Here is a 27,993-nt window from a genome sequence, read left to right on the forward strand (position 1 = left end):
TTTCTATTATCGTTTTTGTCAGTCTGTTTGCCTGTTTTACATAGTCCATGTTTTCAATATGTTTATTTACAGATTTGTTTCGAATCTTATGTCCCACCCGACGCAGCCTCAGCAAAACACTGGTCCGCGTCGGGGGAGCCGATTTAATTTAAATTATTATAACAGTAGAGTTGCCGCTTGAATATGAATGATAAAGTGATGAAATAAAAACACATTGGAAGTTATATGGACTATGAAATATTTTCTGCACTTGTCGTGTTCTATATATTATTTTTTAAACATTTTGTAAGTAATTTTTCTACTACAGTATTAAAAATTGAAATATATCCATTGTACAAGCTTTAATATATATTTTAGTGAATGTTTTTGTTTATAAATGTATTTTGCTATATGCTAACTAAGAGAGGATGCCTACATATTTCAATTGTAGTCAATGAAACCTATTAAGCAAAATATACTGTATTTTTTCTTGTCCTGCTATATCTTTTTTGAGACATGGTGTCATGCTGGCTGATGAATGAGCTCTTGGACTGCTATTAAGTTGGTATTATTTTGTGCATGCACAAAATGGGCCTTAATAGGTGGCAGCTAAGTCAATGTGGCCGAGATCTTTCCCCAAGCCAACCACCTCCCCTTAGGGTTGAGCCTGCACGTCCTGGAAGTTGGCAGGACTTACAGGCCAAGCTGAAGTAAAGACAGCGTTAAAGTCCAATCCGAGGTTGAGGCAGACTTGAGAGCAAGGCAGTGAAGTCCGGTCCAGGGTCAAGGCAGGCAGAGAACAAATCTGAAAGGAGGACAGTACAGGGTAGATGAGAGAGAAGAACAGGGACCAAATGAACAGACACAGAGGTGGAACCAGGAGAGGAGAAGGAACAACTGGAAACAGGATGTGAGATACAGAAAAACATTGACAACTAGCACTGCTGAAGAGCTGGAGGCTGGTTGTGAGAGCATTGAATGGTAGTTCTGAACTTCCTTTATATAAGGGAAGAAGTGATGTCATCAGGGTATGTGTTCCAAACAACAAAAGCCTATAAGAACGGCTCAGGAACAGCTGTAAATTCAGCCATGTTCCTAGGATGCTACATGATACCATAGGAGTTTCGGACTATTTATTTTTATGTGTTTTTATATACCAAAGTTTGGAGCAAGCCTTCACTCCAGTTTACATGTATAACAATTCTTACATTAAAGGTTATAACATTAATATAGTGCATTAACAGGTACAGTTTGTTAACTTTTAACTAGAGGTGAGAGGTTAAACAATAGCCCCCTCCCCAATCCTGTAGGCTTGGGCTTAAAGGGAACAGTCCCTGGAATCCCGTTAGTTGAGGGGCATGAACGTTTTATACTGACTCCTACGTGTTCTCTGGACTGTATCCCTCTGATGAAACAAAGTAATGGAGTACTCCTCATATTTTTTTAGCATCCAAGATCTTGTGTATGTTAAAGTCTGTGTTGGCATCAGAAGAAATTGTCATGAGTGTTGGTAGTTGTCTATGCCTCCATTTAAGGCTCACGGGCTTCAACAAAGACATGAAAGGCATTGTGAATTCGCAAAGTAGAAGGTAGTTAAGTTGGTATGTGATGGGTCTTATTTCTCTTAAAATGGGCCAATAAACAAGGGACAAACTTCATACAGGGAAGCTTCAAGTGGAGATTCTGCATACTCAACCAAACCAGTGTTCCTGGTAAAAGTAAGGATGTGGGACATCTTCCTTTGCTGGCTTTTTTCTTGTAGACTCTGGCTGTTTTTAGAAGCAGTCTTATTCCAAATTTCTAAGAGGTTTGAATTGGTTTGATCGGACACTGAGGTCATGTTGATTAGCAGAAGAGAAACCCTCAGGTGGCCTACCATGCACAATGAAAACTGGTGATGACCGGATGATTTTCGAGCATGATTATTATAAAAGAACTCAGCCCATGGTAAGAGCTGAGACCAGTTGTTCTGATGTTTGGAAATGTAGGCACAAAGGAAGGCTTTTAAAGTCTGATTGATTCTTTCTGTTAACCCATTCGATTGGGGATGGTATGCTGAGGAGAAGTCAGGGGATACGTTGAGCTTCTTACAGAACTTTAAAGTGAATTGTACTCCTCGATCGCTTACTATGTGTTTAAGTAGTCCATGTAAACAAAAAAATTATTTGAAGAACCAAAGTGCTAGATTAGACGCTGAAGGCAAAGATGATAAAGGAATGAAATGAGCCATTTTGTAAAAGCAATCCTCGGTAACCTACATAACAGTACAACCATCGGATGTAGGTAGATCCATGATAAAATTGGTGGCTATGTGTGTCCAAGACTTGTTCTGAACTGGCAGGGGTTGGAGGAGACCCCAAGGATGTTAATATGGATTCCCGCAGATAGAGCACGAATTCACATGTGGGCCATTCTAGGCCATGAATATTGGTGGGAAATCTACCATTTTCTGGATGTCCTAATGTCCGCCCAACCTGGAATCTTGCCCTCACTTGAGAACTTTCTCTCAAAGACTAGAGGGTACTACAGTCTTGCCAAATGGGATGGTGAAGGAGGTGATAGCAAGAATCTTAGCTGGGTCCAGAATGAATTGGGGTTCAGTGACCATATCAGATGGATTGAAGGAACATGATAAGGTATTCTTTCTCAGCCGAGTGAAAGACTATGAAGAAATCAAATCTATTGAAGAACAGTGAGCACCAGACCTGGCAGGGGTTAAGCCTTTTGACCTCCTGAAGATGGAGGAGGATATTGTGATCTGTCATGACTATGAGGAAATGTTTAGCTCCCTCTAAAACAGGGTGGGCAATTTCCAGTCCTCAAGGGCTGTACACCGGTCAGGTTTTCAGGATATCCCTAATGAATATGTATGAAATAAATTTGCATATAACTGAGGCACAGTGCATGCAAATATCTCTCATGAATATTTATTAGGGATATCCTGAAAACCCAACTAGTTTGTGGCACTCGAAGACTGGAATTGGCCACTCTTGCTCTAAAAGGTGGTGTCATTTTTCAAGTACAAGTTTAATGGCCAGTAGCTCCTGATCTGCAATGGTATAATTATTTTCGGTGGTGACAAACTTTTGGAGAAAAAAGAGCAGGGGCATAGTTTGCCATTTGGCACTGCCTGGGATAGAACCGCTCCTGCTCCAATAAATGATGTGTCTACCTTCAAATAAAAAGGTCGCTGTGCATCTGGGTGATGAAGGATGGTTGCTAACTCAAATGATTATTTGAGTTGCTCAAAGTTCTGAAAGGCATCAATGGGCCAGTTGTCAGGTGTAGCCCCTTTTTTAAGTGAGAGACATATGCGGAGCGATCAGCGACAAATAGTAAGGAATGAATGGAGAGTAATAATTTGCAAATCCTAGGAAACATTGTAAGGCTTTAAAGCCCATTGACCTCAGCCAATCTCGGATGACAGAGATTTTAGCAGGGTCCATTTTTAGCCCTTCAGCTGAAATAATGTAGCCTAAAAAAGATAGTTTGGATTGTTCAAAGGAACATTTTTCTAGTTTTGCAGATAGTTTATTCTCCCAAATATACTGAAAGACAGTTCTGATTTGTGCCCAGTGTTGTACGGAGTTCTGCAAGAAAATTAGGATACCGTCCAAATATACCAGGACATGCGTCTGTAAATGATCTCGGAAGATGATATTTATGAAGGTTTGGAGCGCTGCAGGGAAGTTGGAGAGTCCAATCGGCATAACTAGATACTCATAATGCCTGTCTCTTGTATTGAATGCAGTCTTTCATTTGTCATCTTGTCTAATCCTTAATAGATTGCAGACCCTACAAAGGTCCAGTTTGGTAAAAGTTTTAGCTCTGAGAAGAGTGTTGTTACTAGCAGTGTGCCTCGGGGTTCAGTTGCTTGTTGTGAGTAACATAGGAAGAGTTGTCGGGGAAAGCTTTGTCTTTTTGCTGATACCAAAATCTGTAACAGTGGAGGACGGGGGGGGGGGGGGGGGGGGGGGGGGGGGGGGGAATCTAACAAAGCTCAAGGAATGGTCTAAGGTCTGGCAGCTAAGATTTAATGCTAAAAAAAATATGCAGAGCAATGCATTTAGGAAGCAAAAACTTAAGGGAAAGGCACAGTATTGGAGATGAAATTCTTATAAGGACATAGGAAGAGCGGGATCTGGGGGGAAATTGTATCTGATAATCTTAAGGTGGCCTTACAGGTGGATAAATGACAATAAAATCCAGAAAGATGCTTGGCTGCAGAGCAAGACGAAAGATCAGCAGAAAAAAGGAGGTAATATTGCCCTTGTATAAGTCCCTGGTGAGACCTCACTTGGAAAACTGTGTGCAATTATGGAGACTGCACCTTCAAAAGGATATAAACAAGATGGAGTCAGTCCAGGGGGTAGCTACTAAAATGTTCGGTGGTCTTTCTTCTAAAGCATAAAGGGGGTAGACTTAAAGATTTAAACATGTATTCCTTAGCAGAAAGGTGAGAGATGATAGAGACATTCAGATATCTCAAAGGTTTCAAATGGAAAGGAGGCTGTAGAACAAGGGGTCATGAAATGAGGTTGAAAGGGGTAGACTCAAGATTAATCTCAGGAAATATTTATTTACAGAGAGGGTGGTGGAAGTGGTAGAGACAAAAACAGTATCTGAATTCAAGAAAGCATGGTATAACTATAGGGTATCTCTAAGGAAGTGATGAGAATTATAATGCTAAATTAATTGGATGAATGGGCAAACTGGATGGGCCATACAATTTTATTAAGCCTTGTGCAAATGTAACTCTACAAGCATACAGTATGAGAGTTTCCACTGTTAACCTTCTTCTACCACCAGCATCCAGTGCTTTCTTTTAACACAACCACCCATATACCTCTCACTAGATATAACAAAGGATATCCCAGGATATTACCCTGCCTTTGTTTCTGAGTGTCTGGATTGCTTTAGAATTTAAGCATTTCAACTTCACAGACTTTCAGTGGGGCCGATGCAATATTTATACACAGAAAGCAGGCGCTGAACAGTCAACGCCCGCGTTCCTAACGCGCCCCCAGGCTCCCCTCCTGGGGGGCACCTTGCAATATTTAAATTAGGGGTCACATTAGCAAGGAGGCGCTAGTGTTGCTTGCTCGCCCCTAGCACCTCCTTGCTAACAAGAGCCCTATTGGCATTGGTCGTTTGCCGATTAGGAAAACTGACGCCAAGTTTATTGGCGTCGGTTTTCCTAAACGCTGCATAGCCAGGGGTTCAGGAAATGGACGCTTGTCAATTGAGTGTCTGTTTCTTGCACCCAGCTGCTGGCGGTTTTTGGGGGTTTTTTTTACTTTCTTTTTTTTTAAGTTAATTTACTTTAGTTTTTCCTCCTACTTAATATCTCAATGATATTAAGTAGGAGACAGTACAAAAAAGCAGTTTTTTCTGCTTTTCTGTACTAGTTTAAGGAGCGCTCAGCAATTAATGCACATTTATTTTTTGCATCGGGAGTGAATAGCTAATAGGCTCAGTCACACATGATGAGCACTATTAGTTTCACTCCGCATTGGATGCGCATTGTAGAGGCGCTAACCCCCTTAAGGTTAAAGAAGGAATGGCACTGCCTGATTTTAAAGTCTATTTTTGTGCATCCCTGCTGAAGCATATAGTGTCCTCTTTTTCCTCTATTATTTATTTTCCTAACATAAAGGTTTGTTGTCCTTACAATATCACCTTTGGGCTAGATTTTAAAAGCACTGTGCGCGTAAATCCTGCCGGAGCGCCTATTTTGCATAGGCCGCTGGCGCGTGCAAAGCCCCGGGACGTGCATAAGTCCCGGGGCTTGGACTAGTTTGGAAGGTTGCTTTCAAAAGTAAGCACACAGAGTATCTTCAAACAATATTTCCTGACACATGTCTGCATCAAAGGGGGGGGGGGGTCCTTTTCTTTCTTCTGCCACTGTGTTAGACATCAAGGTATCATTGTTTCTTGCATCTTTCTCTTGTATATTATAATAAATAACTTAAGAACAGAGTAGTTCTAGTTGACATTTTCTTAGCTTCTTAATATCATATACCTACAATTGCATCAATATAGCAAATGTGAAGCACAAGCTAACAAATCTTTAAAATTCATAGATGATCACCAGCTCACCATGTTAAGGACAGCATCTTCTCTCATTTTGGTACCAAATTCTTACCAAAAGCCATACCGATTGTAGTGAATTTTTTTTAAAGATGTGTATTGATGTCATTCATGCTACCCTAATTTGGTAACCACTGCAACAATTAAATGATAGAATACCATTCAATATTTTATTTATTTTCATTATTTATTTCTTTGATTTATATTACACTTTTCAGCACTTCAAATCAAATATAGATATCAAAGTTCAATCCTTGAGGAGTTGTGTTTTGTTTAATAAAAATCCAAAACTGTTCCCTAAGATTCAACAGTGCTGGCAATTGCCTCCTCGAGGAGGGGTAGGGAGCTATTTAAAATATCCCATCTAAGATCACTAAATGTATATCCTACATTGAAACAATGTAATACCATAGGGATTTGAATTTTCTTCATGGTCAAGTAGTTTTTGTGCTCTACCAGCCATGTTTTGATCTTCCTTTTAGTTCTGCGAATATATACTTTTAGACAAGGGCAGACAATAAAATAGATAACAAAAGATGATGAACAATCAATATATCCCAGTATATTGAAGATTCTGCCAGAAAGTGGATCTTACCAAGTGGTATCTGCTAGAGGTTGTGCACAGAACAAGCAATTTTCCACAGGGGCCATGATCCACCGAAGATGCCTTTTGAGTAGTATAGACATAGGGTAAACAAACTTGGCCCACATTGTCTCTAATATTTTTTCCCCAAGAATAGGCTAGTTAGAGTTCAGGAAAGTACTGAATGTAATTTCAAAATGTCCCAATGCCGCTATATATGTGTATTTTACAACGCATAACAGACCAGTACCTTGAATGTTATGATCTAATAGGAGCTATATTCTATCGGCATTCACTGCAACCTGATTAACTTCCAGTAAGAATTTGGGGCCAAAATGAGAGAAGACATTGACCTATATATGGTGAGCTGGCTACCATCTATAATTTGTATTAAGGATTGTTAGCTTGTGCTTCACATATGATGCATATTGATGTGATCTTTTTATGATGTTAAGCTAGGAAAATGTCATCTGGAACAACTATGTTAAGTTATTTATTTAAGGCATACAAGAAAAAGATGCAGAAATCAATGATAGGAGAAAGAAAAAGATCCCCCTGATGCAGATCCTCTTTTCGAAACACGGACCTGTGTTGGGGAATACTGTTTGAAGATATGCTGTGTGGATACTTTTAAAAGCAACCTTCCAAACCAGATAAGTTTATAATTTTATTTGCATAAAAATATAGACATAGATACACATGCGTATGAGTAAGTGAGCAGAGATACGCTGGAATTGTAAATCATGCATGTATGATTTAAAATACACCTAGTACGCATAAGTATGCTCTTAATTTTAAGTGATTACTCGAATAAATATACGTCATGTACATTCCCTAGGACTTTGTCAGCTGTAAGGTACATATGTAAGCAGATCTTAAAACATTCTTGTGTGAGAGACACTCTCAGTTTTTCCAGTTAGTCCACCAGCTTGTCCAGTTAATCTCAAAGTTATTCAGACCCCTCTGGTTCTTCATCCTGCTTGCCCCCCAGTTGACCTGGACCCTCACCCTGTCATGTAAGCCCTAAAACACAATTTTTGCAGACTTGCTCCTCATCAGGAGCAGCAGTAAACATATGCAGCTAACAAACTACCGCATGTTGCATCCTCCAGTTTTAAAATATGGAGTTATGCATGTAACTATTGGCCCCTCCCCAGAATGGCTATGCCCGGCCCCTTTTCCCCACCCTTATTTTTTGGTCTCGTACATGTATATATGCACATAATTTGCTTCTTGTAAAATCTGCGTTGCTCAAGCGCGGTCCACATACTGACATATATGGGTCTTTTTGCACAAGCAATGCTTTTTATCTTTTTTTTTTCATTCATTTTCCAAATATATATATCAAGGAAAACACTTGAAATTGCAGACAAACAGAAAAGAAAAGAAAAAGAAAGAAATTATACTATTGTTTTATAATCTAAGTCCTTTATAGGGAATCCAATTACACAACCACAGGAAAAATACCTTCTAATCTATAGAGGAAAAGAACTAGCATGCTACAAGGAACAAATTCAAATATTCTCAGACTAATTGTTAGAATCTTCCACTCTACTGGAAGCGATAGGAGAAGGACTTAAAACAGCTGGTACTTTGTTGCTCAAGAAAGAGGAAAGTTGTGAAGGTAAAAGGAAAAGATATGAAACATTCAGGTATTTAATAATGCATTTGCAAGGGAACTTAAGCAGGAGAAGAGCACCCAGTTCTAATACTCTGGGCCTTAACAGTAGAAACTGCTTCCTCTTTCTTTGAGTCTCTCTAGCTAGATCTGGATAAACACAGACTTTGAAATCCAAAAAAGTTTCCAGACGATGATGGAAAAACAACCTCAAAATCCATTCTCTGTCAGATTCCAGAAGAAAGGATACAATAAGTGTAGCAGATGTAATTGATTCCTTCTGAATGGTTTCCAATATATTACTCAGATCTAACTGGGGTGACTCAATAGATGTAAGAACCTGCAACCCTTTAGAATCAGGAGAACCCTTTTTAAACAGAAGGATATAATATACTCTCGAGATAAGGGGTAATGCTTGCTCAGAAATTTTATGAGTTATTAAAGGATCTTTAGGAAAATTAATACGACGGAGATTCCTTCCCCACACTTGATTTTCTAAGTGTTCCAGCCTATTTGAAGTAAGCTGATTTTCCTTAACCAGATTATGTTGAATATCTGAGATCCTTCCAATATCCTTTTTCAGGAAGTCATAGGTATTCTTATTTGTATTGGCAGCGTTTTCAACGGATTCTATTTATTTTTTTATTTATTTTTTCAACAGATTTTAAACTATTATCAAGTATACCCAAGGAGCTGACTATTGGACTTATCTGATTGAATATATTATAATTCAAAGTCTTTATCGTGTCCCAGATAGCATCAAGGGTAATAAAAGCAGCTCTTACCAGCTCTGTCTTATGAATAGAAGGCAAATCTGAGACTTGTCCTACCATTCTTAGCAAAGCAGCTTTTCCAGCAATGCCCTTGGCTTCTCCAAGGGTTTCAAGCAGCTTCAGGGCAGTCCCCAGTGCACTCTCAGCCGCAAACCGTGGGCCAACGCCTTCCCCTTCTTCAGGCGATGCAATTCCGCAGGGCTGAGCTAGAGATCTTGCCTCAGCAGGGTTCACAGGAGCCGTCTGTTCCTCCGGTGATAAAATTGTTTCTAACTCTGAGAGTGTCGGGTCCGATATCCTCCCAAACACTTTCCAGAGAGTTGATTCCCAGAGTCTAGGCTCCCTGCCGCATATGGGCGTCCATCGGGCCCAGAACTTGAATCGGTGAAGAAACGGACAAGGCCTCTCATTCTCTGGCCCACCGTTTTCTAGTTGATTGAGGCATATCCAGGAAGGAGCAAGGACTTGATAGCAGCCTCATGTGCGTCCGGCTAGATCAACCATCTTGGATCCCCAGCAATGCTTTTAAAACAAACCCTTATGAGTATAATTAAATGGTGATTGGAAGCCACAACTGCTAGATAACTATATCCCAGTCATGATTCTCTGTGTACCATGTCTCTGTGACCATCATTATATCCAAGTCAGTCTCTTCCATAACTGCCTCTAGAATCATTTATTTCTCCAAAGACAAGAAGGATGACAATTCTCACAAGTGGATGATAACATCTGGTGGAGCTCAGCCCAAAGTTTCCAGAACTTTGACTGTGTGCAAATCAACCTCTTGCATGAATGCCACTAGATCTATTTATGTATTTATTTTTAAAACAAACATGCCCAAAGCATTGTACTGCAATAAAACCATTAAACATACTATTTAAAATAACATAAAACAAAACAAAACCTCACTATGTCAGAACATCTGGGATTTTATTTCCTTTATTTTAAGCATTAGAGCACATAGCTTTTTACATGTTGCTCCTTTTACCCATTTCTTTACACCTGTTTTAAATTTTACTTACCTGAGTACTTGTACTTACCTTAGGGCTTTGTCCACCCATCCCTGTTTATCCTAGTTTACAGCCCTCCTCAATAGGTTTCCAGTGTGTTTTGGAAGTCCATGTGCTCCTCCTTTGACAGGTGGTCCCCATCTCTGCTTGGCAGTCCTTGAAGCAACATCCAATGGTTCAGGAAGCTAAAACTCTCTTGTTAACACCATTTACACTACCATTCATTCATCTCTAAGATGTGACCTTTCTTTTCTGGTCCTTTATCCTTGATTGAGAGACCTGAGGAGAAAACCACCTGTGAAACTGTCTGCTTTACCCTCTCTCCCAGAGCCATGACACATACGTTAACACCATAATGCATGCAATAATAGCACTATCGCATGGCAAATGCAAATTTGCCATGCGATAGTGTAGGATTAGGGAGGAGTTTGGGTGGGATTTATGAAAATGATGGGTAATATCACACCATGCGATAGAAAAATGCATGCTATCGCACATTTTTAATGCCGGAAATAACTACACCTTTTTTCCTGGTATTAAGCTGTGCGATATGACCAAAATGGCCGTAACGCAATTCGCGATAACATTTTTTAATTGCATTTTGGCCATTTTTGGGCTTGAGAGAGGAGGGGAGTGGAGTGAAGTAGAGAGAGAGCAAGCCTGTAGAGAGGCCTTCACAGTATGCAACTATTTATATGCCTATAGGAGGGCCAGCTAATATCTCAAGGTGAGGTGTTGGTGGTGGTTTAGGGGCCAGTTTTTCATGCAGAGTGAGAAGTACGAACAGCACAGTACACCTCATTGAAGATTTGACAGCATTTGGAATGAGGAAAGTCTCACAAAGATGACATTTTGTACTATGTTATCTCGCCCTAGCTTGATGGTACCCTTTTATAGAGCCATCAAGCTAGAGCTGGCCCTCCTATAGAGAAATAAATACTTGACTACTATGAAGGCCTTATAGATAGTTTCTGTCTCTGCCTGGCGCTCTCTCTCAGTGGGGGGTGCAAAAAGCTTACCGCACTATGTGAAGTGCTATGCAGGTGCTAGGCCTGCAATATTACATCATTTCATTGAATCTAGAAGTTAATTTGATATTTGATGCACTAATACACCTTAATAAATAGTTTCCTACATGATCACAAACATGCAATCAGGGCTGTATCCCCCACTCTCTCATGTCATGTCAGATGGAGCACTATCCTAAACAAAGAGAAACTAAACATGGTATGTGATCATGCTATTAAAATGAAAGGAACATGATTGCAGAGTGTGTGGATTATATGGTTTAATGTTGAGTAATTTTGCAGTTTTGTTAATTTTTTTTATTGCTTAAAATAATAAAAAAAAACCACTGTCAGCCGAATTTTTAAAGGCCTGAGCATGCAAATACCAGCGGTTATACGCGTGGGCTGGGCTCCGCATTTTCTAAAGGTCCCAGTCATGCATGTAACCACCGATACACGAAGCCTATAGAAAGGGGGGGGGGTCTGGACGGGGTGGCAGGCTGGGTCAGCACCATTAGCCGCTGTTCTGGGGATGCGCCCGCCAGCAGCCGGCCGGCGTGTGCAGATTATTTCTGCTCTGAAGGAGCAGAAAATAACAAAACAAAAAATTAGGGATAGGTAGGGTTAGGTTAGGGGTCAGGGTGAAGAGGTCGGAACGGGTATGGTTAGGGATAGGAAAGTTTCCTCCCAGTCCGCTCCTTAATTGAGGCCTGATTGTGTCGCCGTGCATAGGTTCTAAAATCCTCCCCCCCCCCCACAGCGAGTTGCGGGCTGCCTGCACATGTGTGTGGCCATTGGATTTTATAACATGCGTGTGCCGGCGCACGCATGTTATAAAATTAGTGTGTTCATGTGCACGTGCCAGGAACCATGTGCACATGGATGCACATGTGGACTTTTTAAAATCGACCCCTATATGTTTGCATTTTTCTATGTATATGAAATATAAGGAACCTAACATTGGGTCAGACCAAAGGTCCATTAAGTCCACTAATCCTGTCTTTGACAGTGGCCAATTCAAGTCACAAATACCCAGGAGGATCTTAAACAACAATCCTTCTTGCTGATAACCAGGGAAATACAGTGGCTTTCCCACATCTACATGACTAATAATGGTTTATAACTTTTCCTCCAGGAACTTGTCTAAACCCAGCTATGCTAACTGTTTTCATCACGTTCCCTGATAACAAATTCCCACTGTTTCACTATGTGGTTAATAAAAAAAAAAAAAAAATACTTTCTCTAATATGTTTTAAAAGTTTTGTAGTATTATTTGAAAGGGTAAATAACTGTTGCCTATTTACCCAATGATTGATCTCTGTAATATCACTTCTCATATGATGATTTTCTGATTTACTGTTAGCATTATAGCTTAGTGATTAATTTAATGGTAAACTATTCAAGACATTTGAACAACCTCATACAACTGAGTGCATTTCTATTATTTACTAGCAGTACCCGGCCACGTGCTGCAGTGGCAGAGTCAGGTTCTTTACCCTCCCTCCCCCTTCCCCTTGCTCATTTACCTCAGTCACTCATCCTTCTCCCCCTTGGCCACTCACCCCCCCTTCCCTCCCCTGTCCCCACTCCAACTCTCTCCCCTCACACTCACCTCCCCCCTCATTCTCCCTCCCCTGAAATGTATGGTTTCTTAGATAAGAGGACCCAGACTGTAAGAAGCAGCTAGGATGCCAATTGAGAAAAAAACACCGAAATAGAAATTGGTGGTGGTAAACGTGGTCCGTCAGTGGGAGGTTGTGTGTGTTCTGTATCAAAATAGGGGAGTGCCTAACCAAGTTAGCACTCTCTATTTAGTTAATTGTTTTGTAGAGGGCTAATTTGGTGCCTTTCCAAGATCAGGGACGTTTTGTGTTTGTGATTGTGTGTGCCCTCCGTCTTTCCACCCCAAAAGAACCCCACCATAAACGCAGTGTTTAAATACGCACCCCCCCCCCCGGCGAAATACAGTAACCCACCCTCCCGCCCCCCGTGAGAGTTGCAGAATAACCGAAATACCCCCTCCCCCCCCTGAACACGCACGCAAGAAAATAACTACGGCCCCCCACCGTGCAGCCCCCCGGATACCTGTGCAAACAGTCAGTCGGTGGAGCGAGTGTTCGGTTTGGGATTGAAGTCTTGAGTTCGGGCCATCGGCTGCTAGCAATGAAAATGGCTCCGATGGCCCTTTGACCTGACTATGTCACCGTGGAGGAGTAATGGGAGCGCTAGGTTCCCTGACATAGTAAGGGCAAAGGTCCGCTGGCTGCCAGTCCTGAAAATGGCTTCGATGGGCCCTTGCCCTTACTATGTCACATGGGCTACTGCCGCCATTGTTGTCTCCGAGTGGCATAGTAAGGGAAAGGGCCGTCGGCGCCATTTTGATTGCTGGCAGCCGACGGCTGTAGTGTACGCTATGTGTCCCGGACCGTTCTTGGCGCCCCGCTGGAGCAGGGCGGACGTATTTCCGCTTTTGTATGTGTTTGGAGGGTGTGGGCAGTAAGTAGAACAGGGCATGTGCATGGGGGGGGTGTGAGGAGGGTGTTTTTGTGTGAGTTCGGAGGGTGTGGGAATTGCCAACATGTGACATGTGCGTGGCCTCCCGGTGTAGCAGCCTGCAGTTTGGTGCGTTTTGGTGTGTTTTGGGAGGGTGTGTGAAGTAAGTCCAATTGGCATGTGTGTGTGTGGGGGGGGGGGGGGTGTGAGGAGTGTGGATTTCTGTGTGTTCGGAGGGTGTGAATTAAATACATTTGTCATGTGTGTGGGGTGTGTGAGTGTTTGTGAAAGGTGTAAGTGGTTGCGCTGACGTCCGACGTCCACCAGGTGTCGCTGTTTTGTGGAACCAATTTTTAAACCTTTTTTACCTGTCACAGGTGTGACATATATGTAATGTAAGTACAGAAGAACCTTCCCGTATGCGAAAGGAAGGTTGTGTCCAAATTTGAAAGCAATCGGTGCAGTGGTTTCTGAGATTAGCGATTTTGTACAAACTATTTAACATTTTTATTTATATAGATATAAATTCAACAATGGGAACATGCCAAATTTTATAATAAAGGCACCTTCATATGTACGGGCACTGTGCATCACTACCTGGCTTTTATCCGCCATGCTGTAAAACGCCATGCCGGGATTGGGTCCGCCTGAGGCAGGAAGAGAGGAGACAGTGATCTCGGATACACAAGCTTCCTGAAGTTAAGCTGCATCTATTCTCTTCATAGACACTCCTATATTTTACTTGCAATCGAAAATTAAAATTTAAAACATTACTTTTTTTTAAGAGACCGATGATTAGATTTGGGCAAAACAAAAGTAATCTTAGTGAATTAAAGCCAGGCAGCTATGCACAGTACCTGTGGATATGAAGGTCCCTTTATTATATTTATATTCCAATTGTGCGTTTGTTATTTACAGTAATTGAACATATTGATGTTGTGTGAGGGTGTTCTAATATTTTGAGTGTTCAGCATTCTTCATCTGGGGACAGTTTTCAAAACTGTGAGGACAGATACAAAATCCACACTTACTTTCTATTTGAAAATGCCCAGAGAAAAATACTAGCCACAAAGATTTGCATCTCCTTTCTCTAAAGATAATTTTTTCTAAACCAAAACATGCATAGTTTTGAAAATCTGCATATTGTTTTCTCCCTGATCTATCCCCACACCAAGAATGCCTTCCCTCCTTTGCGGGTACATGTGTTGTGGTAGAATACATATACATAGACTCACATATAGAATGGGCAATTTTTAAAATGCCCTTTTCCCTGGGTAAACAGCCAATTACATGGGTAAATAGTTTTTGAAAATTTCCCTTCCCCATGTTTGTTTTTTTGGACATTATGCCTATTGCTGCTATTGATAGAACATTTGAAAAGACAATAATTTTCTGTAACTTTTTTGCCCTTTTATGTTTAAATGTGTAGTGCAGAGGTTAAAAGTATGGAACAATAAATCTGAGTATCTAGTACTATTTCCCAATCACTTTTCCAACATTTGTTTTATGCAAGTCACTTAGCGTCTATGTGTGTTTATAAACTCCAAGTTCATGAATCAGGGACATTGCATCTATGGTGATTTATTTTGTATACGACTATGTATATTGCATTTTATGAATAATTATTAATAATGAAAAAACAAAACAGTAGAATTTTTTTTTAACCATCTGTTTGCTTGTGTTTGTGTTTTTGTTTGATTTAGCCACTCCACAAAGTCTGTGATGGACTTTGTTAATAGTAATGAAAATATTATTTTTGTGCACAACACAATTCACCTCATCTCCCAGATGGTTGACAACATTATTATTGCCTGTGGAGGAATTTTGCCATTATTGTCAGCAGCTACTTCACCAACTGTAAGTACAATACTTCCATCTGGTGGTTATTAATAAAATTACATTTTATGAACATTTGAATAACGTGTATTTCATCATCAGATTTTTTTTTTATAATAAGAGAAAAGATAATTTCCTAGCGTGTAGACAGATGGACTCAAGACCAGTGGGTTTATGCTCCCCTGCCAGCAGATGGAGATGGAGCAAGCTGACGTCACAGTATATATAACCCTGCAGTGACCCCAGCCTGCCAGTACTCTCAGTTTCCAGCAGATTTATTTATTTATTTATTTAACATTTTTATATACTGGGATTCATACAAGATATTGAATATCGTCTCGGTTTACATTGAAACTGAAAACAAGCATGAGAGCATGCTAATTACATAGAACATAAAATGCTGATAACATAGAATGCTAAATGCTCATTACATGTAATGCTAGTTGCATGGAACTGTGAAAACAAGCATGAGAGAATGCTAATGCTAAATACATAATACAGGGTATGAAGTTTGGGTCCGAGTAAAATTGAGTCAGAGTAAGTGGGGAGCAAAAACTTGGAACATACTAGAGAGGGAAGAAAGCAAATTTATCTTAATAGGCGTCTGTGTTCTAATACAAGAATGGTATGAAAGTTTTTATTTAGGCTTTTGGGCCGGGTGGTAGTGTAGAGGTATATAATTATCATGACTGGAATGCTTGTTCGAATAGCCAGGTTTTTAGTCTCTTTTTGAAGTTGATTGGGCATGGTTCTGCCCGGAGTGCTGGTGGAAGTGAATTCCATTGTGATGGACCTGCTGCGGACATGGCACGTTTGCTTAGAGAGGTTTTGATGTGTGCTGTTAAAAGAGTATTTTTGTATGCTGTTCTCGTTGGTCTGGTTGGAAGATGTGGTTGAAGTGGTATGTTGAGTTCCAGCGGGATGTGTTTGTGGATGGTTTTGTGAACGATTGTTAGAGCTTTGTATAAGATTCTGTACTTTATTGGGAGCCAATGAAGATTTCTTAAGATGGGGGTGATATGGTCTCTCTTGTTGGTCTTGGTCAGTATCCTGGCTGTGGCGTTTTGCAGCATTTGAAGGGGTTTAAGGGTGTTAGCTGGGATGCCGATTAGCAGAGAATTGCAATAGTCGATTTTAGAGTAAACTATTGCTTGGAGGACTGATCGGTAATCCTGGAAGTGTTGGAAGATGGTGGATCCTGGAAGATGGTGGATGTGCATCTCCCTATAGGAATTGCTTTGAGCTTTTTGAAAGGAGAAATTTGAAATTCTAAATTCAGGAAAAGAAAAGCCTGCTCACCCTCGGTAATACCTAAAGGTCCCTCTCCCAGTTGAGAATTTCTGAGGCAATTTCCATGGTCCCTAAGAGGTGTGCTTTGCTTCGGTTGCTGGGTTTCCCAGCATGGACTTAGCTGCTAGTTCAGCTGAAAGGCAGCGGGTGCAGGAGGTCGAGCGTGGCGGTGACGGCAGATGCCCTCTCCCCCCACATCCGGTGACCGTCTCTGTACTCAGCTGGTAAGCGCTGAGCTCAGGTAAGGTTTAAAAAAAAAAAAAAAAGAGGAGAAAGTTTTACCTGAATCAAAGACAGTTAGAGTGGTTTCAGGACTTCCTCTAGTTTTCGTTCTCGGCGCACCGTACCGACGTTCGTTCCCTCTCGGGTTGGGGAATGGGGCAGCCTGGTGTGTTGAGCGGCCCCAGTGGGCTAGGCCTTGCACTTAGGCTTTTTTCTTTTATGCCGCATGGTAGTCCGCCGCAGCCATTTTCCCGCACTCTTGGTGTGTTCTGCTGCCCTCTATAGGTCGGCGGTGTGCACAGTGTGTCGGCTCTGCACACGCATTGTGCACTCAGCTTTTGGGTATGCTTTTTACCCATACAAACGTTTTTACGCCCTTAACTTGGTGCAAAGGTTGTGCGTGCCCCTTGCGCTTTCTTCTAGGCGATATTTTTTGGGCACATTTCATTTTTTAGCGTGAGCTTTTCCAGCACACATTTACTGCAGTGATGGTGCTGGAAAGGAAGAAGGCTAAAACGTCTTCCTGTTTGTTACCTGTCATATTAGGGCTTCTCAGCCTGACCTGGCTTCTAACCTATGTCAGCACTTCACAGACACTCAAGGAGAGTTGTCTTCCTCGGATTTAGCTAAGCCTGGCCCTTCCCATTCTGATGATGGGTTGGTCACGGCCTTGACTGGGGGATGCCAGATGTTTGTTCTCCCTTGACTGGCTCCTCTGCTGCTGAGGGCAGTTCTGTAGGACCAGCTCCATTTTCTTCTGGGCTTGGTCTGGACCTGGCTGCTTTTTCTTGGGTGCAATTTTTTCAAGGCTTACATGCCTTTCTTCAGGCACAGTCCTCCACTTCCCCCATTTCTGTCTGGTCGGACCCTCAGCTGGTGACTCCTCCCTCTTCCAATCCTGTGCTTAAGCACTGGGGCTCGCCTCTGCTCCCTGCTGGTGTTCCCGACAGGAATCTGGATGTCACTGATATTGAGGTAGATCCAGATTCCATGAAAGATGGGGAAATTCCTCCATGGCTGGAACCTTATCCAACCATGTTTGTTTATTTATTTATTTCAAAATTCTTCTATACCGTCGTTAAGTTAGGTAACCATCACAACGGTTTACATGGAGGCACGATAAAGTAAAATATGAATGGTATAGATTTACAAGTTAACCATGTGCCATCAAAGTACGGTAACATTTTCGTAATAATAAACTATGTGTATAAATTAAACCTATATGTATTTTAAGAAATATTGATTTGAATTTTAATGTAATGATATATTTTAAGGTTAAAAACAACTTATTTGCTTGGTGCGACCCTTTTCACTCAGCTGTATTTCTCCTTCTCTTTGTCTATACAAAAAGCTTGTTTATAAAGCCATGTTTTCAAATTGGTTCTGAATAATTTAAAGTCTCTCTGTAGTCTCAACTCGAGTGGCATGGTGTTCCGTAGCACAGGACCAGCCAGTGACAGTGCTCTTTCTCGCACCTGAGTAAGGCGTGCTGATTTAAGAGGGTATGGTTAGTAGAGCTTTATTGGCGGATCTCAGGTTTCTGTTTGGGACGTGTACACGTAATGCTGTATTGAGCCAGTCAGCTTTCTCATCGTGAATTAGTTTGTGGATTATACATAATGCTTTGTATTGAATTCTTTGTTCAATTGGAAGCCAGTGTAGTTCAGCCAGTGTTCCTGTAATGTGGTCACTTCTTTTTTTGCCAGTCAAAATTCTAGCAGCGGAATTTTGCAATATTTGCAGTGGTCTAATTGTTGATTGTGGTAGCCCTAGTAGCAAAGAATTGCAATAGTCTGTACTTGCGAATATCATTGCTTGTAGAACTGTGCAAAAATTGTTTATCGTTAGCAGGGGTTTTAGTCTTCTCAGTGTCATCAGTTTACCGTATCCTTCTTTTAATTTCTGAGAGATGTGCTGTTTCATGTTTAATTCAGGGTCAATTATTACTCTCAGATTCCGTACTTTTGTTGCGGTTCTTTCATAGAGATGAACTGCCGGCCCTGATTTCCCAGACCTTGAAACAGCTGGGTGTTCCTAGTTCAGATGCTGTGTCAGAGCCAAGGAAGAATCCCATTTTGGTTTCCTTACAATAAAGCCTCTTGTTTTTTCCCAATGATGGATGCAATTCAGGAATTGATCTAGAATGGGATGCCCCGGAGGCAAATTTTAAAAGGGTTCAGACATTGGTAGGCCTGTACCCACTGGATCTGGTTGTGAGAGAGCATTTGCGTTTTCCCAAAGTAGATGCTCAGGTATGTGCCATGTCTAAGCAGTCAACTATCCCTGTAGAGGGAAGAGAGGCCTTGAAGGATGCACATGATAGAAGGATTGAGGCTATTCTTAAGCAAGCCTTTGAGGCAGTAGTGATTAATTTACAGATTGCCTCCTATTGCACTCTAATGACAAGATCTTGTCTGCTTTTCTTTCAGAAAGTTGATGAGTCTGGAGGGAATTCCAGAGTGGTTATGGAGCCTGCTGCCAGCTTTTTAGCTGATGCAGGCTGTGATTTGGTCCGGACCTCGGCCAGAGAGGCTTTGGTGATATCGGCCAAGCGTCAACTCTGGTTGTGAAATTGGTCAGCTGACACAGCTTCCAAAGCCAGTCTTACCAAGACGCCCTTTAAAGGCTCGCTCTTGTTTTGAAGCGAGCTGGAGAAACTGACCAGTAAGAGGGATTAGTCTCCGGTTCCTCAGTAACCGGAAGATAAGAAGCAGTTACAGTGCCTCTTTGGTATGAGAGGTTTTCTCCGGGGTTCCAGGCATTTTCTGCCCTACAGAGGGACGACCTTTCAGCGGACTCACACTTTCAGTAGATCTCAGTCCTTTCATCCTCGGCAACCCAAGAGAGGAGCGGGCTCAGGTGGTGGACCTTCCCGAGCTTCCCAATTAAGGTTTGCCGACTCACCTTCTGGAACATTGGTGGTGCAGTAGGGGGAATTTCTGATCTCCTTGGATCTGTCAGAGGTTTACCTTCATATTCCCATCTGATTACAACACCAAAGCTTTCTACACTTTGCAGTGTTGGTGCGCCATTATCAGTTTCAGGCACTGCCTTTTGGTCTAGCCACTGCTCCCAGAACATATTTCAAGAATATGGTGGTGGAAGTGGCGGCTTTGCAAAAAGAAAGAATCTTGGTGCACACGTATTTGGATGACTGGCTGATTTGAGCCAAGTCTCAGGAAGAGAGCCGCCTGGTGACACACAAGGTGATCTCCTTATTGCAGGAGCTCAGTTGGGTGGTGAGCCTGACCAAGAGCAATCTTCAACCATCCCAGTCTTTGGAATATCTGGGGTCTGGTTTGTCATGGGACAGGACAGAGTTTTCCTACCAGACGTTTGGATCCAGAGATTGATGTCTCAAGTACATCAGTTGATGAACAGCATACACCTGACAGTGTGGTCCTACCTACAGGTAGTCTGCTTAATAGCAGCTACCCTGGAAGTGGTGCCATGGGCAAAGGCGCATATGTGTCCTCTTCAGCGCTCTCTGCTATCTCGTTGGAACCCGCAGTATCAGAATTATGTAGTTTGGATCCACTTGCCGATGGAAATCTGCTCCCACCTCCAGTGGTGGTTGCAGGAAGATCTAAGAAAGGGAGATCCCTTGTCCTCTCTGGCCTGGTTGGTGCTCATGACAGATGCGAGTCTTCATGGTTGGGGGGCTCACTGTCTGGAGTTAATGGCTCAGGGGTACTGGAATGCTGAAGAATCCTGCTGGAACATCAATCGTCTAGAGACCCAGGCAGTATGGCTGCCAAGTTTGCAGTTGAGCCACAGGCTGCGGAATCAAGCAGTTGACGAGATGTCAAACAATGTGACGATGGTGGCCTTTATCAATTGCCAGGGAGGAACCAAGAGCCAGCAAGTGTCATCTTTAGATGATCTCCGCCTCTCTTATTTCAGGAAAAGACAACATAAGAATGGACTTTAGCAGCAAGGAGAGTCTGGCTCCAAGAGAGTAGATGTCGTCTGCCAAGGAGCATCGCTGGGGACTTCCGTTCCTAGACCTGGTGACTTCTTGAAATGCGAAGGTTCCTTACTTCTACAGTCACAGGAGAGATCGGTGGTCCCTGGGAATAAACTTTCTTGTACAGGTCTGGCTGGAAGACAGATTTCTTTATTGCATTTCCTTCGTGGCCCTTGCTGGGCAGGATAATTTTCAAGATTGAAGGCCACAGGGGGCTAGTACTCTTGGTGGTGCCAGACTGGCCCATGCATAAGAACATAAGAAATTGCCATGCTGAGTCAGACCAAGGGTCCATCAAGCCCAGCATCCTGTTTCCAATAGACGCCAAACCAGGCCACAAGAACCTGGCAATTACCCAAACACTAAGAAGATCCCATCTACTGATGCAATTAATAGCAGTGGCTATTCCCTAAGTAAATTTGATTAATAGCTGTTAATGGACTTCTCCTCCAAGAACTTATTCAAACCATTTTTGAACCCTGCTACACTAACTGCACCAACCATATCCTCTGGCAACAAATTCCAGAGCTTTATTGTGGGTTGAGTGAAAAAGAATTTTCTCTGATTAGTCCTAAATGTGCTATTTGCTAACTTCATGGAATGCCCCCTAGTCCTTTTATTATTTGAAAGTGTAAATAACCGATTCACATCTACTCGTTCAAGACCTCTCATGATCTTAAAGACCTCTATCATATCCCCCCTCAGCTGTCTCTTCTCCAAGCTGAACAGCCGTAATCTCTTCAGCCTTTCCTCATAGGGGAGCTGTTCCATCTCCTTTATCATTTTGGTTGCCCATCTCTGTACCTTCTCCATCACAACTATATCTGTTTTGAGATGCGGCGACCAGAATTGTACACAGTATTCCAGGTGCGGTCTCACCATGGAGCGATATAGAGGCATTATGACATTTTCTGTTGTAGTAACCATTCCCTTCTTAATAATTCCTAACATTGTTTGCTTTTTTGACTGCTGCAGCAAACTGAGCCGACAATTTTAAAGTATTATCCACTACGATGCCTAGATCTTTTTCCTGGGTGTTAGCTCCTAATATGGAACCTAACATTGTGTAACTACAGCAAGGGTTATTTTTCCCTATATGCAACACCTTGCACTTGTCCAATTAAATTTCAGCTATGGGCTGATGAGTAAAGATGGCCGGCGCCATCTTTAAAGATGGTGCCGGCCATCCAGTGCTCCTACCATGTGACAGGGGCCGGCCAATGGCATGGATACCCTGTCACATGGTAAGGGCAAAGGGGCATCGGCGCCATTTATTTTTTAGAACAGCTGATGCCTGGGAATGGGAAATCTTTCCCCGAGGCCCCCCTGGATCTCTCTTCTCACCCCGAAGCCCCCCCTGGATCTCTCCCCAAGGCCCCCCGAGGCCTTCCTGGACCACCAGGTAATTTTAAAAGGTTTTTGGGGGGTCGGGAGGGGGGGGGTCGATTTAAAGGGTCGGGTGGGTTTTTTTTTTTTAGCGGCGCGGACCTCCCTAAAAAGAAAGGGTCGGGAGGGTGGGGGAGGCTAAGGGGGGTCGATTTAAAGGGTTGGGTGGTTTTTTTTTTTATCAGGCCATCGGCGCCATTTTAATTAGTGGCAGCCAAAATGGCGCCGATGGCCCGAGAGCGGGAGATCGTGCCGGGACATACACCCCCCCCCCCCCCCACTGGACCACCAGGTAACTTAACATTTTGGGGGGGTTCAGGTGATTAGACTGAAAAAAAAGCATTTTTTTTTAAATATTTGCCTTTATTTTGGATATTATCTATCTGCATTCCTGCTTCCTTCTCTGCTCTACTGCGAGACATGTGTGTGCCTGGTGTGAGGAATGGGGTGTTCTTCCTCATTCAGTTAAGATCCCTCATTCTGGATTTTTTACAGGATGGATTGAATAAAGGCTTGGCCCTTAATTCCTTGAAGGTGCAAGATGCAGCTCTTGCCTGTTTTAGAGGTCTGGTGAATGGTGTTTCTTTGTCATCTCATTCTGTTTTGGCCCGTTTTTTGAAGGGAGTGAAGGAGCTTAGGTCTTCCTTGAGGTTACCAGTTCCATTGTGGAGTCTTAATTTGGAGCTGGACTTTTTGCAGGCCCTAAATTTCAGCCACTGCATAGCCTTTCCCTATGGTTGTTGGAAGACAGATTGCTTTAAGCCTTTCCTTCGTGGCCCTTGCTGGGCTATAAGTTCTGCGTGTCAGATTTCTGAGTTGCAGGCATTATCTTGCCAGAACCTGTTCCTTCAGGTGACTCCGGGGATGTTACAGTTGCATACTGTTCCATTCTTCTTGCCCCTGGTATTCTTGGTCTTTCATTTGAATCAGTCCATCTCCTTGCCATCCCTGGATAAGGTCAGGGATGCAGAGGAGTTTCACCTTTTGTGCTGCTTGGATGTTAAGCATCCTGTGATGCGGTATCTGGAGGTCTCTGAGTCTCTTCGAAAAATGGATTGCCTGTTTGTTTTCCATGGCGAGAGTAAGCAGGGTGCTCTGGCTTTGTGGGCTACCATAGCTTTTTGGATTATGAAGGTGGTCCTGGCCGCGTATGTGGATGTTGGAAAGCCATTGCCTTCTCAGATTAGGGCTCATTCCACTGGGGCTCATCAGTGTCATGGGCGGAGGTTAGTCTGTCTCCAGTCGATATCTTCCAAGCTGTGACGTCCTTCTTACATACTTTTTCCAAGTTTTATTGTCTGGATGTGCAGGCCAGGTGGATGCAGACTTTGCACGTATGGTGTTGACTACATATTTTACTGTCTTGCTAAATATCTTACAGGTTTATTCATCAAAGTGAGTTATGGCATTAATGCCCATAATAACACCATAACACATGTGATAGTTATCGTACCGCTCACTGTGAATGCAGATTTATTAAAAGCGGCTGGATTGAGGAGGGTTTTGGGCGGGCATTATCACACCATGCATAATGAACACTATTGCAAGCTGTTAACACTGGAAATAAATACACCTTTTTTGCAGACATTAAGCACTGCGATATGCCCAAAACGGCCATAACTCAATTTGCGATAAATTTTGCACATTCTGTTTTGGGCATGGGAGAGAGGGAAGCGAGAGAGAGAGAGTGAACGAGCCTCTGGAGTGGCACACATAGTAATCAACTATTTATAGAAGGGCCAGCTAGTAACTCGAGGTGAGGTTTTGGTGGTGGTATAGGGTTTTGGTGCCAGTTTTACATGCTGAGTGAGATGTACAAACAGCACAGTACTCCTCAGTGAAGATTTGACATCATTTGGAGTGAGGAAAGTCATACAAAAAGATGATATTTCTAGTATCCTGGGTACTATCAAGCTAGGGCCTCTTTCCAGATCATTTATAAATATATTAAGAAGCACCTGATAAGGACAATCCCTATGGTGCTCCACTGTTTACCTTTTTCTACTGTGAAAACATATCATTTAATCCTACTCTCTGTTTCCTGTCTTTTAACCAGTTTGCAGTCCACAAAAGGACATCACCTCCCATCCCATGACTTTTTAGTTTTCTTAGAAACCTCTCATGAGGGACTTTGTCATAAACATAGAAACATAAACATAGAAGCAATGGTAGAAAAGCACCTTATGACCCATCCAGTCTGCCCAGCAAGCTTCCATAGTTATCAGTTTCCCATATCTATCAGTTACTCAGACCACCAAGGTCAGGGCACTTGTTAATTACTGTTTGAATCTAATTTCCCTCCCCTCCCCCTGCTGTTGAAGCAGAGAGCAATATTGGAATTACATTAGAAGTGTAGTATCAGGCTTTTTGGTTAAGGGTAATAGCCACCGCATCAAGCAAGTTACACCCATGCTTATTTGTTTTCCCAGACTGTACAGTTCAGTGTCCTTGTTGGTTGTTATCTGAATCCAATTTCTCTTTCCTCTTGCCCCCCTGCTGTTGAAGTAGTGAGCGATGATGGAGTTGCATCACAGTATGAAGGCTTATTTGTTAAGAATATTATCTGCCATACCAGCAAGTTACCCCTATGCCTCTTACTTCATTCCTCTCCCCCTTGCCTTTAGGGATCCATAGTGTTTATCCCATGCCCTTTTGAAATCTTGCACCATATTTGTCTTCACCACCTCCTCTAGCAGGGTATTCCAGGTGTCCACCACTCTCTCCATGAAGAAATATTTCCTGACATTGATTCTAAGTCATCCTCCCCGGATTTTCATTTTGTGACCCCTAGTTTTTTTTATTGGATTCTTTCCAGCGGAAAGTTTGTTGTTTGATCGTGCATCATTAAAACTTTTCAAGTATCTGAAGGTCTGTATCATATCTCCTCTGCTCCTCCTCTCCTTCAGGGTATACATATTTAAGTCCTTCAACCTCTCCTAATAAAACTTTTGGTGGAGATCTCCCACCATTGTGCTCACCCTTCTCTGGACCGCCTCTAACCTGTCTCTGTCCATTTTGAGATACAGTCTTCAGAACTGAACACAGTACTCCAGGTAAGGCCTCACCAAGGACTTGTACAAGGGGATTATCACTGCCTTTTTCTTACTAGATATTCCTCCTTTCTATGCAGTCCAGGATTCTTCTAGCTTTAGCTATCACCTTGTCACATTGCTTCACCATTTTTAGATGCTAGACACTATCACCCCAAAGTCTCTCTCCTGTCCATGCACAGCAGCGCTTCACCCACCATCACATACAGTTCTTTCAGAATACCACATCTCAGATGCATGACTCTACACTTCTTTGCATTAAATCCCAGTTGCCATATCTTCAACCACTCTTCAAGCTTCCTTAAATCACGTCTCATTCTCTTTACTCCTTCCGGTGTGTCCACTCTGTACAGATCTTAGTATCATCCGCAAATAGAAAACTTTATCTTCTATCCCTTCTGCAATATCGCTCACAAAGGCGTTGAACTGAACCGGTCCCCAACACTGATCCCTGCGGCACTCCACTTAACACCATTCTCTCTTCAGAGTAGGTTCCATTTACCATCTCACTCTGTCTTGTATCTTTCAACCAGTTTGTAATCCACGCCACCATCTTGGCGCTCACTCCCAAGCTTCTCATTTTGTTCATGAGTCTTCTATGCGGGACCGTATCGAAGGCTTTACTAAAACCCAAGTAAATCACATCGAGCGCTCTTCCCAGATCGAATTCTCTAGTCACCCAATCAAAGAAATCAATCAGATTCATCTGACAGGACCTTCCCCTGGTGAATCTGTGTTGTCTCAGATCGAGCAAGCCACCAAGATTGTAGGTGGTTCACTATTCTTTCTTTCAGCAGTCTCCATTAATTTTCCCACCACCGAGGTGAGGCTAACTGGCCTGTAATTTCCAGCTTCCTCTCTGCTCCCACCTTGTGAAGTGGGACCACCACTGCTTTTCTCCAGCCACTCAGCACCACTCCTGTTTCCAGGGATCTATTGAACAGGTCACTCGGTGGACCCCCCAGCACATCTCTGAGCTCCCTCAGTATCCTCAGATAAATCTCATCAGGCCCCATGGCTTTGTCTACTTTCAATTTTCCTAGCTCTTCCCATTCATTCTCTTCCGGAAACAGGGTTTTGTCAAATCCACCCCCATCGACAGCCTTGCTAACCAGCAACTGTCCTTCTACCGAGTCTTCCTTAGTGAATACTGAACTAAAGTATTTGTTTAATATTTCCACCTTTTTTTCATCTCCTTCCACACATTAATCATTTTCTCCTTTCAGTTTCCCTATACCACTTCGGACCTTTCTCCTTTCTCTGATATATCTGAAAAAGGTTTTGTCACTTCTTTTTACCTCTTTGATAATCCTTTCTTCCGCCAGACGTTTTGTTTTCCTGATTACTTTCTTCATCTCTCTCAGTTTAACAAGATATTCTTCCCTGTGTTCGTCTTTTTGGGATCCTTTATATTTCTTGAACGCTGTTCTTTTTATTTTTATCAGCCACCTCCTTTGAGAACCAGATAAGTTTCTTATTTCTCTTGCTTTTATTTACTTTTCTAATGTAAAGATTAGTTGCGTTTGTAATTGCTCCTTTTAGTTTGGCCCACAGTTGTTCCACTTTTCCTATTTTCTCCCAGTCTTCAAGTTCTGTCTATCCCCGTTTGTGAGGACTAAGTCGAGAAGAGTTCCCTCCCTCATGGGTTCCATTACCATTTGTTTTAACAGAGCCCCTTAAAGGGCATCCACAATATGGGCCGGATTTTAAAAAGGCCAGGCGGCGCGTGTAAAGCCCCAGGACACATGTAAGTCCCAGGGCTTTACAAAAGGGGTGGGAGGGGGCGTGGCTAGAGGCCTCCACTGGGCTGGGGGTCGTGCGCCGCAACTTACTTCAGCCCCAGGGCTGAAGTAAGTTTTAAAACAAAAAAAGAAGACGAAAAAAGTAGGGGGGAAAAGGCTGGCGGAGATAGGGGAAGGGAAGGTGGGGTGGGGGTAGGGAAGTTCCCTCCGAGGCTGCTCTGATTTCGAAGCGGCCTGGGAGGGAACGGGGGAAGGCTGTTAGGCTTAGTGCGTGGCCCCTTGCCCTCGCCGACCCCGAATTTTATAACTTGTGCGCGCCTGGGCGCGCAAGTTATAAAATCAGGTGTACATGTGCACGCGCTCATGTACGCCCGTTTGCAACCTTTTAAAATCTACCACAATATCTACTTCTATTAGATTCCCACACAGGGATCTCCAGTCTACATCTGGCCAATTAAAATCTCCAACAATCAGCAAAAAAAGAAGGTGAAAAGGTAGGGGGAAAGGGCAGGAGAAGGAAGGGAAGGTGGGTGGGGGGTAGGTAGGAAGCTCCTGCAAGGCCGCTCTGATTTCGGAGCGGCATGGGAGGGAATGGGGGAAGGCTGCGCGGCTCGGCGTGCACAAGTTATAAAATATCGGCACGCACAAGTTATAAAATCGGGTGTACATGTGCGTGCTACGTAGCGCACACACACTGTACGCCCATGTGTAACCTTTTAAAATCTACCCACAATATCTACTTCTATTAGATTCCGCACAAGGGATCCTCCAGTCTACATCCGGCAGATTAATAATCTCCAACAATCAACAAATCTCCCTTCTTTCCCACCTTTTGAATGTCTTCATTCAGCTCTCTATCTAGTTCTTCCATTTGAGTCAGAGGCCTTTAAACCACTCCATTAAAAATGGATGCACCCATCCTCTTTTTTTAGGACCCATAATGCTTC

The 27,993-nt window shown here is 42.7% G+C and overlaps 1 protein-coding gene across 4 annotated transcripts in view; it reads left to right on the forward strand.

The window, feature by feature from the left end:
• The window catches only part of NBEA (neurobeachin), a 2,460,099-nt gene that overhangs the window by 723,444 nt on the left and 1,708,662 nt on the right, over nt 1–27,993 (forward strand). For all 4 annotated transcript variants that reach the window (XM_029602688.1, XM_029602690.1, XM_029602689.1 and 1 more), the window contains one exon: nt 15,257–15,410. In XM_029602688.1, the coding sequence (XP_029458548.1) occupies nt 15,257–15,410 (154 nt within the window). The remainder of the gene's footprint in view (nt 1–15,256; nt 15,411–27,993) is intronic.

The sequence above is a fragment of the Rhinatrema bivittatum genome, chromosome 5 (genome assembly GCF_901001135.1).
Source record: "Rhinatrema bivittatum chromosome 5, aRhiBiv1.1, whole genome shotgun sequence".
In the NCBI taxonomy this organism is placed as follows: Eukaryota; Metazoa; Chordata; class Amphibia; order Gymnophiona; family Rhinatrematidae; genus Rhinatrema; species Rhinatrema bivittatum.